Source organism: Hemitrygon akajei, chromosome 25 (assembly GCF_048418815.1).
Source record: "Hemitrygon akajei chromosome 25, sHemAka1.3, whole genome shotgun sequence".
NCBI lineage: Eukaryota > Metazoa > Chordata > Chondrichthyes > Myliobatiformes > Dasyatidae > Hemitrygon > Hemitrygon akajei.
This window is the reverse complement of record NC_133148.1, coordinates 18,688,740-18,707,070: the sequence shown is the minus strand read 5'-3', so window position 1 is coordinate 18,707,070 and position 18,331 is coordinate 18,688,740. Positions and strand designations below refer to the sequence as shown.

Here is an 18,331-nt window from a genome sequence, read left to right as displayed (position 1 = left end):
AGGCTGTAGTGCTTTACACAGCCAGCCAGCCATCCCTTACTAGCCTTAAACTCCTTCCTCTCGCTCACAACACAAGTAGCAAGCGAACGCGACACGAGGCGAACAATGCTCAAACAACGAGTGCTGGAGAGAGACTGAGGATCTGTGAAATGGTGGGAAGCTTCGATCCGTGGTTGGTTGACTCTGCGGATGCGGAGGGCCGACTGTATTACAGTGGAGTAAAGGGAAATACAGGGGAATGAGGGCGGAGCAGGCCAAAGCTGATTGGAAGGGGATGGTGGCAGAACAGCAATGGCTGGAGTTTCTGGGGGCAATTCAGAAGGCACAGGATGAATACCTCCCAAAGATGAAGTAGGGCATGACACAACTGTGACTGACAAGTGAAATCAAAGAAGACGTCAAAGCAAGCGAGGGCACATAATATGACAAAAATTAGTGTTAGGTTAGAGGATTGGGAAATTTTTAAAAACCAACACAGAGCAAACAAAAAGTCATAAGGAGATAAAAGATGAAATATGAAAGGCAAACTAGCCAATAATATAAAAGAGGATACCAAAAGTTTGTTCAGATATATAAAGAGTAAAAGGGAAGTGAGAATGGATATCGGACTGCTGGAAAATGACGCTGGAGAGGTAGTAATGAGGGACAAAGAAATGGTGGACACTTAGTATTCTGCTTCAGGTTTCACTGTTAAGACAGTAGCAGTATGCCAAAAATTTGAGAGAGTTAGATGGCAGAAGTGAATGTATTTGCAACTAGTAAGGAGAAGGTGCTTGAGAAGCTGACCGGTGTGAGGTTACTTGGAGATATATGATAAAATAGGCCAAAGTCAGCATAGTTTCCTTAAGGGGAAATCTTGTGCTACAAATCTGTTGGAAACCTCTGCGAAAACAACAAGCAGGAGACACCAAGGAGAGTCAGTAGATGTTGTTTACTTGGATTTTCAGAAGGTCTTTGACAAAAGGCCACACATGAGCCTGCTTAACAAGACAAGAGCCCACAGTATTACAGGAGAGATACTAGCATGGATAGAAGATTGGCTTACTGGCAGGAGGGTCTTTTCTAATTGGTTGCTGATTGGTTGAACAGGGTTTGGTGCTGGGACAGCTACCTTCATGAACAGAAGGACATCAATTTAAAATGGAGATGAGGAGGAATTTCTTTAGCTAGAGAGTGGTGAATCTGTGGGATTCATTGCCACAGACAGCTGTGAAGGCCAAGTCATTGGGTATATTTAAAATGGAGGGTTACAGGTTCCTGATACAGTAAGTCAGGGTGTTGAAGGTTATGGGGAGAAGCCAGGAGAATGAGGTTGAGACAGATAATAAATCAGCCATGATGGAATAGTAGAGCAAACTAAATGGGCTGAATGGCCTAAATCTGCTCCCGTGCCTTATGTCCTAACTGTGCAATAAGATCAAAAGAAACATACCGGAAACCTGCTTTCACCTCCGCCTCTGTTCACTGAAGCCTCTTGAGCCAAAGCCTCGGCTCCCCACTCTAACCCTGGTGCACTCCAACAAAGGCCGCTCCGCTTCAACCTAACTTACTTCAAATTGACCCTTGCCAAGTGCCTAATGATCTCAGGCACCAATGCCAGTACAATGGAGCCTGTCTACTGTGTAAATCACTGGCTCACTCACCACAAGAGCAGCTCATGTGATCTGAAGCTCCAGCTCCATGGTATTTCATCTTTTCCTGTAAATGCCTGCAAGAAAATGAATTTCAAGATAGTATCTAGTAACATATGCGGTTTGACAATAAATTTACTTTAAACTTTGTATCTGGGCTGTAGACACTATGACGTCAGTGAAAGATCAGCCCCACGCGACAGTCATACGTTCTTTAGGCCACGTGTTCCCTCTTGGACCTCTCCCTGCGGGTGCCGACGGAACTGTTGCACTTCCCCCTCTGTAACACGGTGTTTCCAGAACAGCTTCGATTTGTGAATGATTACCTCGTGCTTGTTCTCAACACACCAGCCCTGAAATGTTCCGGTTTAGAAGCCAGAGCCCTTTACCTGGAGGACTCCAGTTGGTCAGGCCAGCTGCAAGGTGCTGATCCTCAGCACTTCTGTGCTGATTCACCTGGAGCTGCTTTGCTATTGCTGATGGTGTTTCAGGGCACCAACGATGGAAATAACAGCATCACTTCCCAAGGCACGGATGATGCCAAGAGTAACCACATCCAAACAGGCTGGACCGTGGACGCTCCCAGTCCTAATACTCATCGTGTTGAAACAGGGTGCTTGTTATAACGAGGTCCCAATCCAAGCACCTCATCAGCACAAAACCCCACTGGAGTTCGTACACTCTACTGCTTCCTTGCCAGTCAAAGTCTAAGGATTCAAAGTACATTTATTATCGAAGTTTCTATAAATTATACACCCGTGAGACTCGTCTCCTAACAGGCAGCCACAAGGCAAGGAACCGAGAGAATTCATTTAAAAAATTACCACAGCCACCGTGCAGAGAAAGAGAAAACACACACACACACACCATTCTGAACCAAGCAGGCCCACAGCCTCGGTCTCAGTTCGTCACCACCGCAGAGCTCACAGACACAAAGCATGTAGCAGTATCACAGCCTCAGTGCGGCGGAGAGAGGAGTCAAACCTCATGGAGTCAGCCTGACCCTTGCCTCCAGTTCCACACTCTGACTTTTCAATCTATCTGGGCCGGCATTTAAATTGTTCAAACGCCAGGTCCCCCGCCATAGTGACACCGTCCAGCCCTGCACCCAGGCCGCTTCAGAGACTGGCGCCCCTTCCAGCCCTGACGTGGCCTGCAAGATCCCCTCCGTGACCTGATAGGTCTGCCATCCCTTGGTCTCCACAGACGCTGCCCGACCTGCTGCGCTCCTCTAGCGGCTGGTATCTTGCTGCAGATCGCAGCTTCTGAACCCAACTGTGTCCATCCTTCTTGGAGGGGCAGAGTATTTAAATCCTGGGAACCCGACCTCTGGAGCAAAATGCTAATCTCGAGCCGGGCACATTGTGTAAAAACTCCATTCTTTTCATCAGCATCTCAAGTCCAGTCAAGTTTATTGTCATTTAACTATATACATGTAAAAATGAGATAGGGTTTCTCCAATACAGGGTGTAAAGCACAGTGGACACAATACACGATAGCTTATGAAGGGAAGGATAAAATCTACAAATAAATCACACATAAATAACTAACTAAAGTGCATTGACATTGAACAGATTAACCGGTGACACTTTGAATGCAATGTGGCCGAGAGTTCAGAAGCCTCGTGGCCTGGGGAAGAAACGGTTTCCCACCCTGACCGTCTTGTCTTTATGCGTCAGATGCTGGATGGATGGATGGGAGGGATCCTTTTGTGAGTGAGAAGCTTCTGCCTTCACCTGGCGGAACCACTGCATCTCAGAGCACAGCAACATATAAATGTACACAGATCTCATGACAGGCCCGACAGGACAACCTTTTAACCTTTTCGAAGGTCGGTCAACTCCTCGCTCCTATATAGGCACATGGATGATGGAGGGAAACCAGGGCTTACCTAAGAGTCTCTTAAATGTCCCTAATGTATCTATCTGCCTCCACCACCACCCCCATGTTCCAAGCACCCACCACTCTATGTGTAAAAAAAATACTTTCCTCCAGTCACCTTAAAATTATGCTCTCTCGTATTAGTATACAAATACCTACAAGTATCTGGGAGTACAGTTAGACGAGAAGCTAGACTGGACTGCCAACACAGACGCCTTGTGCAGGAAGGCACAGAGTCGACTGTACTTCCTTAGAAGGTTGGCGTCATTCAATGTCTGTAGTGAGATGCTGAAGATGTTCTATAGGTCAGTTGTGGAGAGCGCCCTCTTCTTTGTGGCGGCGTGTTGGGGAGGAAGCATTAAGAAGAGGGACGCCTCACGTCTTAATAAGCTGGTAAGGAAGGCGGGCTCTGTCGTGGGCAAAGTACTGGAGAGTTTAACATCGGTAGCTGAGCGAAGGGCGCTGAGTAGGTTACGGTCAATTATGGAAAACTCTGAACATCCTCTACATAGCACCATCCAGAGACAGAGAAGCAGTTTCAGCGACAGGTTACTATCGATGCAATGCTCCTCAGACAGGATGAAGAGGTCAATACTCCCCAATGCCATTAGGCTTTACAATTCAACCGCCAGGACTTAAGAACTTTTTAAAAGCTATTATTAATGCTTTTTGAGATAGTGATTTAGATGCATATCATATTTTTTACTGAGTTAAGTATTGTACGTTATTAGTTTTGCTACAACAAGTGTATGGGACATTGGAAAAAAAGTTGAATTTCCCCATGGGGATGAATAAAGTATCTATCTATCTATCTATCATTAGCCATCTCTGCCCTAGGAAAAGGGCACTCGGTCAATGGTCCTTATCATTGTATACAGCTCGAACAAGAGTCCTTGCTCCAAAGAGAAAAGCCCTGCTTATTGTTCCATCTGAAATTTTCCTCTGGCCAAACCACTCAGTGCGAGGGAAATCAGGGGGCGGACAACACACTCAGGTTGGAGGAGCAACACCTTGTATTCTGTTAAGGTAGTCTCCAACCTGATAGTAGGAACATTGAGTTCTTAAACTTCTGGTAATGCCCCCCTCCCCACCTTCACCATTCCCATTTCCCTCTCTCACCTTATCTCCTTACCACTTACCTTATTACTGGTGCTCCTCCCCCTTCCCTTTCTTCCATGTCTCCTGTCGTCTCCTATCAGATTCCCCCTTCTCCAGCCCTGTAGCTGTTTCACTGATCAACTTCCCAGCTTTTTACCACCCCCCCTTTCTGTTTCACCAATAACCTACACCTTGCACTTCTTCCTCCCCTCCCCTTCTTACTCTAACTTCTCAGTTTTTTTTTCCAGTCCTGATGAAGGGTCTCAGCCTGAAACATCAACTGTTTACTCTTTTCCATAAATGCTACATTCCTCCAGCATTTTGTGTGTGCATCTGAAAATTTTCTCACCAGTGAGATCCATACTGCCAAATAAAGAGAACAACTCTGAACATCCTCTACATAGCACCATCCAGAGACAGAGAAGCAGTTTCAGCGACAGGTTACTATCGATGCAATGCTCCTCAGACAGGATGAAGAGATCAATACTCCCCAATGCCATTCGGCTTTACAATTCTACCGCCAGGACTTAAGAACTTTTTAAACGCTATTATTAATGCTTTTTGAGATAGTGATTTAGATGCATATCATATTTTTTACTGAGTTAAGTATTGTATGTAATTAGTTTTGCTACAACAAGTGTATGGGACATTGGAAAAAAAGTTGAATTTCCCCATGGGGATGAATAAAGTATCTATCTATCTATCTAATTGCCAGGATGCTGACGTAGGAAAAGGCCAAGGGACATTTTGATACCTAAAGATAGCCAGAACTTGGACTCTACCTGTAACTAACAGAAATTAAACTAATAACCAAGTTTTACCAGTAAACACAGGGACTACCGTTAAAAAGGCAAACAAAGACCATAGGTTTGAAATCCTGCACGTGATGCCATCAAGGCAAATGCCTGCAGAAGTCAACAGTGAAACTGAAGCTGGAATTTCCTAGGTAACCACAGATCGCATTAGGAGTATTTTCAAAGGGGATTGCTTCTGGTGAAAGATACTGGCTCAGAATACTAACACTTGCTCTTCTCACAAATGCAGAATCATCAAGCTTGCCCAGCAACAAATGTGGCAATACAGGGTTAAAAAAGACAAAGTGGGAATCCTGGCTAACCAGAATGCTATGCTAGGTTCTGTTCTAAACCAGATGGCCAGAATGGCCTGCCACACTAACCATTGTAAGATACTCTGTAGGTAAAATACTTGTTTAAAAGAATGCTGGAAGCACCCAATAGGTTAGGAGGCTCCCAGCCATGGAGACAGCAAGTAGTCACATCTTTTAGAACGGAGGTAAGGAGGAATTTCTTTAGCCAGGGGGTGATGAATCTGTGGAATTCATTGCCATAGACGGCTGTGGAGAGCAAGTCATTGGGTATATTTAAGTTCTTGATTAGTAAGGGCGTCGAAGGCTACGGGGAGAGGGCAAGAGAATGGGGTTGCGAGGGACAATAAATCAGCAACAGAAATGGCAGATCGAAAGATAAAACAGGACAGGCCGAATGGCCTAATTCTACCCCAATGACTTATGGTCTTATTTCATCAGACTGAAGGGTCTGAGAAAGGGTGTGGGCCTGAACCACTAATTATTTTCTTTCCTTTCTCTGCAGGTGCTGAGGTTCAGCACTTTCGCTTTCCGCTTCGAACGGGCGAGAAGAGACAAATTGTGGAGGAGACAAAACGACAGAGACCAGGGTTTCGGTAGCAGCTCCTGCCACGGGTTTTCACAAATGTGGTGATAGCAGGGACGTTTGTGGTCTGAACTTCAACTTAAGATTTGTCAACAGAACTGAAAATTCTGCATTGAATTCGGATTCAGTAAGAGCAAGTGACTAAACCTGCAGAGGATCTGCCATGTGAAATATTCACCCTTAACGCCAGTATTTCCTTATACTCCGAGATACCACGGACTGTGGAACGAGCAGCGCCTGCGCATGCATGCTCACTGAGCAAACTCCGCGCATGCGTAGCTCTTTCGTCCCAATTCCAATAAGATGGCGGCTGGTTTCCATAGCAACCCTACACCACGGGGTTTGAAAGAAAGCTGTTGCTGAGCTTACCACGCCCCTCAGCACTCTCAACATCTCCCCTCGGCCCAGGAACCACAGCCGGGGTTCACAAGTGGGACTGCACAGCCCTCCTTCCGAACCCAACTGCCGACGATCGCCTACCTTCCCGAGGCACAGCGACCTCCATTTCGCAGCAGCGCGGCGTCGTTTCTGAGCATGCGCTGACGCCCGCGGTCCGAACATGCGCATTGGTCGACCAAAATTGAGGACGAGGCCTCATCCCGCCGCGCGGGGCGGTGCGATTTTCCACATCGTCGCTGAAAGTAAGTCAGTGAGTGTTTCTCTTAGCCTGATTGTGAAGAGAAGGACCGTTGGGGGGGGGTGATATATAGAGCAGTTTAGTTCTCGAGAGGCACGACGGGTAACAGCGCCGCCATTAATGGCTACAAAAGCAGCGATTTCACGCGCAGTTTCAATCTACTAGGGAAAATATTTAATGCGATCAACCCGTGACTTATATTTACAGATGTTAAAAATGTTAATCTGTAAATATCTAACAGGAAACGGGGCATTTCACTCGACTTGTGTTTTTCCGCTCGGTCCGACGCTGCTTCCTTCGCTGACCCGCCTGGCGTGCGTGACGCCGGCTCCGAGCGTAAGCCGCGTTCCCCGACGCCGCCGGCCGCGGTGATTGACGCGGCGGCGCGGCCAATGGGAGGGCACGGACGCCGGCGATTGTCCTGCAGCCAATGGCGGCGGGCGGGGGGCGTGGCCGGGGCCAGCCAGCTCGGTGTCGGTGAGGCGAGTGTCTCTTTGTCTGAAGCCCTGGAGGAGCCGAGCCCGGCCGGGCAGCGCCGGCTCCGTGCATCGCCTCGCCGTCGCTCGGTCGTTTCAATCCTCGCAGCGTGCATTGCATTCTGCAAAAAAGGGATCTGGAGGTTTATTAGAATCTTCGAAGAAATCTGCAGCCTGCGGTTTGTGAAGATTCCTCTCCTTCTTTTTCCCTGGGATTTCAGGGCGGTGAGGCTGCAGAGTGGGGGAGGGTCCGGCTCTTAAAGGGACAGTCCCAGGGCTTGTGGCCCGCAAGCTGGAGGAGGCAGCCCTGGCGCCCTCGGCTCTTGGGGAGGACAGCTTTAAGCATTATCAGCTCCTTTAAATCGGCCTGTCGCTTTACAACTGGCTCTTCAAGGAGCAGCATCTTGCGTCTGTAGGTGGGACAGCCTCCGAGTAGAGTGCCCCAATAATCCTCCCCATTCTGTGTGTGTGTGTGTGGGGTGCCCCGTCAGTACAATATTCCTGCTTGTGTGGGGAGAGATCACGCATTTAAAGGCTGTGACTCACTATTGTCTTGTTTACATTCATAAATGGACTACGCTGCCTTTTATGTAAAGAGGGGTGAGCCCACCATAAAGATCCTGGCGCATTGGTAGAGATTGATAGATCATTGTCAGGTCAGCACTGATCTAATTGGTGACTGAAAGATCTCAATGGCCTACTTAGCTTCCTAGTGACCTGAATCTCTGAGAACTCCATTGGGCCCATTCTTGTTCTAAGTTTGTAGATCGTGGAACCAGGGCAGATATTTAAAGGGGCTCTTGCACTTTTTCAGTGCCTCTGTCATGAACAGGGCAGTTCTGTCGGTCTTTCTTAGAGAGGGTCCTCGTTAGGGTAGTATGTGATTGCATTGGCATTTTCCCCTTGTGACCTTGGCCTTTCTGATTTGGTTTGCAGTCCATGACATGTTATTCACCACCTTGTGGAGGCTGTGTCTAACTGGCTAAACTTTTTCAACTCTGTCAGGAGGTCAGTCATCCTCCCGAGACTGGGGCACAACAGACTAGGTTAGCATGAAGTGAGCTTCCTTGTAGAAGAGCTGCTTTTCACTTGCATTAAACCCAGGTCCTCTGCACGCTTTGAAGCAGGTGTGATAGGTCCTGTGGTGCTTTTAAAGCTGGGGAGCTAGTTGGTCATTTTCCCTGGGTGGAAATGTCAAATACAAAGGGGCATTGCACGTTTGATGTGGGAGGGGAATTTAAGAGATTCACGGGGCAAGTTCTTTTTTCATAAAATGCAGAGACTGGTAGATGCCTGGAACTTGATGATGGAATGGTAACATTTTAGAGGGGTTTAAACAGGCAGGAGAAGGAGGGACGTAGCGCTAATGTAGACACTAGGGATTAGTTAAAACTGGCAGATGTGGGCCGAAGAGTCTATTTGAATGTTGTGCTTCTGTTGAAATTGTATTTTTCTGTGATCATCATTTGGGAGACATTGATGTTGCAGGCAGGACTCGCCCTTCACAGTCACTAGGTCTGAATCCTGGACTCTGGAGCAACTTACTGAGGGCAGTTGAGATTGGGCGTCGCGGTGTTGGCCTTGCCAATGTTGAATGGGTTGCAGGGGTAGTGCCTGGTGGGGCACCACAGAGATCACGGGTACCCATCTGTTGGCAGTCCCGTAAAGCGACTACCTCGTGGTCGCAGGCTTCGGGCTCCGCCTGGGTGAGGGTCCTCGCGTTCTTCCCGCGGCTGCGTGGGGCAATCAGCTGCAAATTGCCACCAGTGGCTGACTGGTAGAACGTAGGGGGAGGTTGATGGGTGGGCAGGAAGAATACAATGAAATTGGCGTAGGGTGGCCAGCTGGTGGTGGTTGTGGGCTGGAGAATCTCTTTACGTGCTCTTTTCATCAACAGTAACGACTTGGATGAATAGGCCAGAGCAACTGCAGCCAAGACAAACGTAGGGTAGTCCAAGTTTGTGGGGTGTGTGGTTGGACATTCAGAGGGCTAAGTGGACAGGAGGTTAGCAGTTGTGGACGAGTACAATGTTCACCCAGTTTGGGGGGCAAGAATGTACAAGTTATTATTTAAATGGAGCAAGACTACAAACTATTGAGGTTCAAAGATATGGACCCACAGTAAGTTGACATTACAAGTACAGCTGGTGATTAATATGACCAGTGTAACGATAACCTTTATTGCAAGGGGCGTGCAGTATAAAAGGGGAAAGGTTTTGATGGGATTCTGTAGGACGTGGATGGGACCAATGCTGGAGAACTGTGTACGATTTCAGTTGCTGTAGTTAAGGAACGATGCATTCAAAATATGGGGGGGGGGGGGTGTCAGGGATTTTTTTTTTTACAGGGCATGAAACGCCTTACCAGGGTGATGGTAGGGCAAATACATTTGAGGCATTTGAGAAATTCTTAAGCACGTGGGTGATAGAAAAGTGGGAGGCTCTCTAGGAGGGAAGGGTTAGAGTGGGTAGTACTGGTCTATGTTGGAGGGTTCGCAGGCTCGATCCCTGCTATTGAAAGGTTGACGTTCAGAGGGGACCTACACACATGGAGTTTAGAAGAACGAGAGGCAATTTTATCGAAATGTTAAGATTCTGAGGAGGGATGTAAACAAAGCTGAGAAGACATTTCACTCTGTACAGTGATCTCGAGCTCCGTGGGAGGAGCAGGGTTTCAGAATGAAGGGTGGAGAAGAGGAGGGGTTTCTTATCTCCGAAGGGTTTTGAATCGTTGGAGTTCTCGAACCCAGAGAGCTGTGGTGGGTAGACTTGTCGGATCGCAAGGGAGTCGGAGGAGTGTGGAAGAGAGGGGCGATGGTGGTGGTGACGAGATGGAGGGGATCTTGTCAAAGATTCAAGGCAGACTGACCTGCTGCTGCTTATGTAAGGCAGTGATGGTGATAGCATTCATTGTCTGTCCCAGCCGATTGGGTGGTCTGGAGTCACAAGTGGGGCAGGTTATGTAAGGCTAGCAGATTTCATTCCCCAAAGGACATTCGCGAGCCAGATGTGGTTTCAGATAGTTTTATAGATACCACTGTCGATATTTTTTCTTTTGAAAGTCCAGACTTAATTCATTATGAATTTAAATTCAACAGTTGCCATGGTGTTTGTCTCTCAGCAATATCAGCCGTGTTGATTTCACAGTGTCAGTTCAGCGCCAGATCCAACATTTTACCCAGCCCCGGGGCCGATTTCTCAGCTAAACTAACTACAAAAGGATTAACGGGTCTCATTATTTCATTGTAGTCTGTGACATCTTACTGTGCACACTCTGAATGCTGCACGTGTCATGTAGGTGAGTGCTTGCGAGCTATTTTGTCGGCTGGCTCATGGCTGCTACAGAAAAGGGGGCCTTTATCTTTTAAAGAGTCCGGCTTGAAGAGCCCTGGGGAGGGCATTTTCTGCTTCGTGCTCTTTGCAAATGAGGTGTTGCCGCGCCGGATTAGATTGACCGGTGCAACACTTCTTGCTTGGTGTCTCCTGGGTCTTGCCTTGACGCTGGTCCTGGAGAAGCCAGACTACTTAACACTCTGTGAACAGCTCAATAGTGGCAATATCCCAGACAGTAATCGCCGCGGCGGAGTGTGCGTTATGAGGAGAAACTGGATATTCTTATCAGAAGCAAGAGAAAATCTGCAGGAGCCAGAAATCCAGGTAACACGCGCAAAATGCTGGAGGAACGCAGCAGGCCAGGCAGCGTCTGTGGAAACGAGAGTGCTGCTGAAGGGTCTCGGCCCAAAACGTCGGCTGTTTGCTCTTTTCCATAGACGCTTGCTGAGTTCCTCCAACATTTTGTGCGCGTTGCTCTGGACTTCCAGCATCTGCAGAACCTCAGGCGGGGGCTGTTCTCCCTGGAGCAGAGGAGGCTGAGGGGTGACCTCGGAGTGCGTGGGGTGTAGAGTGATATAGTCACTGTCTTTTCTCTGAGGTAGGGTCGTGTAAGACTGGAGGACAGAGATTCTGGGTGAGGGGTAAAGATACAAAGGGGACCTGGGAGGAAATGTTCTCTCACAGGGTGGTGGCTATAAGGATTGACCTGTGTTCAGTAGGTACTTGGACAGGTAGATGGATAGGAAAGGTCTGGAGTGATATTGGCCAGACAGGATTGGCTCAGGAGCAGATGAGTCGGGTAGAAAGGCCCCTTGTTGTGCTGTGTAATTCTGAGGCCACTCAGCCCTTTATTCTGAAGTCAATTCCACAATTCCAGATCACGTCAAAGCCAACGTCTTCACAGCTTGTCAGTTCCAACTCAAACTTGCTTTCACAGAGATACCCCATTCCCCTCAGTCAATCCCGTTTCCCTAGCCCCCTCTGCACCCTGGCATGGTGGTGTCTCCCCCCCGTCCCTTCGGGGTTTAGCTCCCGTGCCTTTCCTGGCAGCCAGAGTCCCTACAGCGCAGACCATTTCCCTGTCTTGCACCGTACTGCTGCCACGAACAAAAAATATCATGATATCTGTCGGTGTGCTGGACGATTCTGCTTCTGCAGTGGGTCCTTCAGCCCACAGCGTCTGTGCTGGGCATCGTTTATTCTTCTAGATGGTAGATTCAGATTTATTTCTCACGTGTACACTGAAACACGCAGTGAAAGGCTTCATTTGTGTTTCCTGAGCCACTGTCTATCTGTAGTGTTATGCTAACGGCTAAGCTACAGTTCAATCCAGCTTTTGCCCAGCATTTTGAACTTTGGTCCCTGGCTGCAAAACGTTAACTTGGTTGATCCCTTCACAAGCAGGAAGGTATACTCCAACCCGTTTCTCTCGTTGCCACCTCTGATAAGGGGTCTCAAAGTTGTTGACTGACTTGCAGTCCATTTCCAGAATCTTCTGTTTTTATTTCAGATTCCCAGCAGCTATGGTCTGGTTTTTTTTAAAGCACAATAAGCGTTTATTTGCTGGATTCCCTTTCGGAGTTCAGTGCTTTCTTGATGTTGCTGTCGGTCGTTTGTTGGAGCTCTGCTTCTGTGTGAGTGACGTTTGGTCAAACGCTCTTTTTGCAGGGATTGGAGGGGTGAGCTTCGCTGACCGGGGCTCGACACCGAGGCTGAGCCATTGCGAGAGGGGGGCGGCCGAAGCCGGCGGCGGAGCGAGGAAGCCGGCCTCCGAGGATGGACGAGGACGGCGGCGGGGGCAAGAAGGCCGAGGAGGAGCCGGCGCCGAATCCGGGCACCGGGCCGCGGGCCCACCCGGCGAGAGACAAGGGCACCCAGACGGCCGTCGAGAAGCCCTTCAAGTGCGGGGACTGCGGCAAGGGCTTCGGCACCCAGTCTGAGCTGGACAGCCACCGGCGCTGTCACACCGGCGAGCGCCCGTTCGCCTGCGTGGTCTGCGGCAAGGGCTTCAGCCGCTCCTCCGACCTGCGGGTGCACCAGCGGGTGCACACGGGCGAGCGGCCCTTCACCTGCCCCGTCTGCGACAAGAGCTTCACCCGCTCCTCGCACCTGCTGACCCACCAGCGCGTGCACACCGGCGAGCGGCCCTACAGCTGCTCCGTCTGCGGCAAGGGCTTCACCCAGCTCTCCAACCGGCTGCGGCACCAGCGGCTGCACACCGGCGAGCGGCCCTTCTCCTGCCCCGTCTGCCGCAAGGGCTTCACCGACTCCTCCACGCTGCTGCGGCACCGCCGCCTCCACACCGAGGAGCGGCCCTTCGTCTGCTCCGTCTGCGGCAAGGGCTTCACCCGCTCGCCGCACCTGCTCACCCACCAGCGCGTGCACACCGGCGAGCGGCCCTTCGCCTGCTCCGTCTGCGGCCGCAAGTTCACCCAGTCCTCCCACCTGCTCACCCACCAGCACAGCCACAGCGGCGAGCGCCCCTTCCGCTGCTCCGTCTGCGGCCGCGGCTTCGCCCAGCTCTCGCTGCTGCTGGCCCACCAGCACGTGCACGCCGAGAACAACCCCGTCCGCTACCCGGAGGAGGAGGAGGAGGAGGAGCGCCGGCGGCAGCAGGAGGGCGAGGGGGCGGCGGCCGGGGAGGGGGAGGCGGTCGCCGGGGAAGGCCTGGACCCCAGCTCCGCGCCGCCCCTCATCTCCCCCACTGCCCCCGCCTCCCTCCTGCTGACCGGCCGCCCGTCCCGCGCCGGCGAGCGGCCCTTCAAGTGCTCGGTGTGCGCCAAGGCCTTCACCTGCCTGTCGCACCTGCTGCGGCACCTACGGGTGCACAGCGGCGAGCGGCCCTTCCAATGCTCTGTCTGCGAGAAGGGCTTCACCCAGTCCTCCTCGCTGCTCACCCACCAGCGCATCCACACCGGGGAGCGTCCCTTCTCCTGCTCCGAGTGCGGCAAGGGTTTCTCCCGCTCCTCCCACCTGCTGAGGCACCAGCGGGTCCACGTCTGAGGGGGCGGGAGGAAAGGGGAGAGACTGGACCCCACCTCCCACCCCGTCTTCCCTCCACTCTGCTTGTCTGTCTGTGCTTCTGATCATCTGTGTCCAGCCAAACCGCCTGGGTTTATTTTAATCCCCACGCTTTTGAATTCCCTTTCGGCCTCGGAGCTCGGATGGTAATATTTGGGGTTGGGGGGGGGTCTGGGTGAAGGAGAAGTCGGGGGTGGGGAGTGTTCTGCCAAGGTGCCCGCTTTGCTGCTGTGGGGACCCAGTTTCAGTCCTGGCAGCCCCCGTGCAGTCCGTGTGGTGTTGGCGTGGGATTTCCTCCAGGGATTCGGGCTTCTTCCGCATGCCCGCAGAGCTCGGTTTGGTGCGTTAGCCCCGTCACAAACTCCCTCTGCAGTGTAGCCGAGGAGGAGGACCCTGGTGGGGGTCGTGTGGGAATTAATTAGCGTAGGATTAGCTTCGATGGGTCAGTACGGACTCACTGGGTCTGAGGAGTTTCTTGGCCCTCTTTCTGTCCCCATCTCCTTTCTCCCTGACTCAATCCCTTTGTCATCACCTTGCCCCCCCTCCTCTTCCCCCACCCGTCCCTGTCCCTCTGCCAGCCCACCTCACTCGTCAGAGAGTCTGTGGGGCAATGGCAGACCCTGGTGAGTTTTGGCCTGAAAGAGTACAGATAGTGGGAGAACGGCTGTGGGGGGGGGCGGGAGGCATGTTGACGTTAGATCTCCGGAGGATACTGTACGTTTCTACGACACCCTGAGCCGTGTCCGCATTCCCAGCCCCGTGCCTCGCTCCTTTGGGTCCGGTTTCCCCATTCCAGTGAGAGGGCTCGCGCTCTGCGCCTCCGGAGAGTGGGTTGGGTGATCGCTGCGGGCAGAGCTGGCTTCTGTGTCAAAATGGGTGACTTCTAACGCTGGTGTTGGGCAAATCTGGAAGAACACGGGGAGGCTGAGGAAGTTCTGTCAGGGATTCTCTGCAAACGGGGTCCAGTTCGCACGGACTGAATTTTGACCCACAGTCACCTGATTTACAAAATGCGGAACTTTTTCCCAAAGACGTTTTATTCCGCAAAGTCCTGCTGGATCTCAGAAGAAATTCATCAGAGTTAGAATCAGGATTATTATCACCGGCTTGTGTTGTGAAATTCATTCCAGGCGTTTTGGTGCGTGGGGAAGGGCAAATCGGTTTTTTTTGCAGTGAGGACTATGTTGGTGGAGCGAGGGCATGTGTGTCTCCACAGAGTCAAGGGGTGGGGGGATACTTGTGAGTTGAAGTTCCTGTGGGGTCTCTTTCTAGCAGGTGGGGAGGTTGATGTCCCAGACTGTGGGGTTTGTTCCCTCCACCCACAGGGGAGGGTGGATTGGGCACAGGAGGCGGCCACTGGGGTGTCAGTGACCCTGGCGTCAGGTTTAACTCGGAGTTTATCTGGCGGCCAGCATTTTGGATATCATTGCGGTAGGGTGCAAATCCTAGGTAGATCAGGGCTTATCAGTAGATTGATTTCTGAGGATCTCTGTATATTGTAGGTGATTCTTTCTTTCTTTATGTTAATCTGGTGCAATGCCTGGGAAACGGACGGATTGTCGGTGCATGGGGGGGGGGCGGGGGGGGTGGAAGTGGTGCCCTCTGTAAATCAGAGCTGATTCCCAATACCCGGGCCCGTGCGGCGAAGCCGTCTCGAATAAGCGCTTTCAAAAGCAAGGCAGCATTGTGTTTTTTTTAAAAAATACTGTGGAGGTGGAAGTCTTCAAGCTTTAAAGAAGCAGGCAGCATCCATGTGGAGAGAGTTGACTTTTCACTGCCACGGCCTTTCTTCAGAAAGCTGCAGTGGAAGTGAAAAGCATTGGGGAGAGTGGAGGGAGGATGTGTGTGGGGGGGGTGGTACAACTCTGTACTGTCATCACTTCCGGCTGATCTCCTCCACCCTGCCACAGTCTATCCCTTCTGTTTTCTCCGGCCCCTCCTTTCTTGCCGTCTCCCCCCTCTGCAGCCTGAAGTGTTTGCCTCTCTCTCGCTGCTGTCTGGCCCCTCGGCCGTTCCCCACACATCCTGCGTGTGATCCCTTCTGGTGTTTGCATTTGCTGTTTTCCTCCCCCCCCCCTCCCCCGGGCTAAACGGTTCACACCTCTATGGCATCTGGCCAACCGGCGTTGATTAACCCCCCCACCCCCACCTCCCCCTCCCTGTCCAGCACCCCACCCCTGCTACGCCAGAGCATGAACCCAGCCTCGAATGAGGGTGAGCAGGGGTTGGGGGAAGGGTCGGAATGTATGCTTTCCTCTCAGCGTGGCCTTGGCGTTGAAGGGCAGGCTGTTAGCTGGTAGGGAGTGGGCTTGACTCCTTCCCACTCAGGCCCAGTGTTCTTGTGCGCAGACAAGCTGCTTGTAAAGACGCATGTTTCTGCCTGGTCCCGCGACTGGAAGAACGGAGAGGAAACCCTGCTTTATTTGTTGTTTCGGAATAGATGCTGTAAAATCCACCAAGTATTGTAAACCTCAGCTTACACTCGCTGTCTGTTTAAGCCTTGTTTCTGTTCAAGCTTACTTATCAATAAACTTTCTTTGTAGTTACCCATGATAGTGTGGTGCTTGCTGGCACTTTGGGAGGGGTGAGAAAGGCCACCACAATAAATTCCATGGATCCACCACCCTCATCCTCTGGCTGAAGAAACTCCTCTTCCCCTCTGTCCTCTAGTCCCTCGGTATTGGAAACATCCTCTCCACATCCACTCTGTCAAGGCCTTTCAATGGTCGATACGTTTCAATCGGATCCCCCTCATTCGCCGAAACGCCAGATAGTACAGGTCCAGAGCCACCAACACTCCTCATACATTAACCCTTTTATTCCCGGTATAATACTTGTGAACTTTCTCTGGACCCTTTCTGAGATAAACAGTCCACATGTGCTCACGATACCCGACATACAGTCTGGCCAGTGCCTTATCAAGCCCCAGCTTTCATTCCTTTATATTCCAGTCCTTTTGTAATGAAAGCTGCCATTGCATTTGCCTTCCTCACCACTGACTCAACCTGTCAATATGATTTCAGGTGTGTTCTTTAAAAAGAGGGTAACCGGTAGAGTGGCTGCCATCATATCCGATAATGACAGTTAAAGATTTGTGCAGTTATTCCCTGCTGCACAAAGAAAGCCGTGCGGGAAGGTTAGTTTTGTGGAAAAGCTGATGCACTGGGCTGAGCCAGGGGGTATGCTTTCTGTGTCTTCTGCCTGCTGAGAAGGGGGAAGGCAGACAATCTGGGATGGGTGGAGGGACTTCGATTTCGTTGGCTGTTCTACTGAAGCAGTGGGAGAATATAGACAGAGCCCAAGGAAGGGAGGCTGGTCTCCATGATGTGCAGAGCCGTGTCCACTATGTAATGCTGCATTCAGGTGGATGGAAATACTTGGCGGGGCAGCAGTGGGCACCTCGTGTTCTGTGCACTGGGACAACTGCAGGGATGTTGAAGCTGCACACACATAGAAAATAGGTGCAGGAGTAGGCCATTTGGCCCTTCGAGCCTGCACCGGCATTCAGTATGATCATGGCTGATCATCCAACTCAGAACCCTGTACCTGCTTTCTCTCCATACCCCCTGATCCCTTTAGCCACAAGGGCCATATCTAACTCCCTCTTAAATATAGCCAATGAACCAGCCTCAACTGTTTCCTGTGGCAGAGAATTCCACAGATTCACCACTCTCTGTGTGAAGAAGTTTTTCCTCATCTCGGTCCTAAAAGGCTTCCCCTTTATCCTTAAACTGTGACCCCTCGTTCTGGACTTCCTCAACATCAGAAACAATCTTCCTGCATCTAGCCTGTCCAATCCCTTTAGAATTTTATACGTTTCAATAAGATCCCCCCTCAATCTTCTAAATTCCAGTGAGTATAAGCCTAGTCGATACAGTCCTTCTTCATATGAAACTCCTGCCATCCCAGGAATCAATCCGGTGAACCTTCTCTGTACTCCCTCTATGGCAAGAATGTCTTTCCTCAGATTAGGGGACCAAAACTCCACACGATATTCTAGGTGTGCTCTCACCAAGGCCTTGTACAACTGCAGTAGAACCTCCCTGCTCCTGTACTCGAATCCTCTTGCTATGAATGCCACTAGTGAATGAAAGGCATTTGCATCGGTGTCGTAGGCATATAGCGTCACATAAACAGCATTCACAAAAACAAATTATGCACAATTTTCACAAGCAAACAGAACCAACTAAAATGAAGTCCAGTCTGGTGCAAGGTGGCCGTGGTGTTGCTTTTGCGATGAGGGGTCCCTGGTCAGTTCAAGAATCGAATGATGGTGATGTGGGACTTTGGGCTTCTGTGCTTCTGGCGTGAGTGGAGGGGATCCTGTGGGTCAGCTTGCAATGCTTAATCCTTTACTGCATTTCTGGACATAGCTTCAACTTACAGGGCTCAAATCAGAGACATTGATTCCCCCATCACTTTCCTCCGATAATTGTATTGGGGGGTTATATGGGAGGCAGGGTTTGAGGGTCGGCACAACATTGTGGGCTGAAGGGCCTGTAATGTGCTGTACTATTCTATGTTCTATGTCATCTCCATTTAATCCTCCCCTCAACCCATATTC

The 18,331-nt window shown here is 50.7% G+C and overlaps 1 protein-coding gene across 2 annotated transcripts; it reads left to right on the top strand.

Moving 5' to 3' along the window:
* The first annotated feature begins 6,681 nt into the window (after window positions 1-6,681).
* On the top strand, window positions 6,682-16,313 carry LOC140716403 (uncharacterized). Of its 2 annotated transcripts, none has more exons than XM_073029096.1 (2): window positions 6,682-6,942; window positions 12,415-16,313. In XM_073029096.1, exon 2 carries the CDS (start codon window positions 12,523-12,525, stop codon window positions 13,747-13,749), a length of 1,227 nt encoding a protein of 408 aa, XP_072885197.1. In that variant the 5' UTR covers window positions 6,682-6,942; window positions 12,415-12,522; the 3' UTR covers window positions 13,750-16,313. The 2 variants fall into 2 exon arrangements, with proteins under 2 accessions (XP_072885197.1, XP_072885196.1); XM_073029095.1 differs by lacking the exon at window positions 6,682-6,942 and adding an exon at window positions 7,404-7,593.
* The last annotated feature ends 2,018 nt before the right edge of the window (window positions 16,314-18,331 follow it).

Bases quoted from the DNA above. Each gene is read 5' to 3' on its own strand.
- LOC140716403 (XM_073029096.1), top strand. From the start codon at position 12,523: ATGGACGAGGACGGCGGCGGGGGCAAGAAGGCCGAGGAGGAGCCGGCG.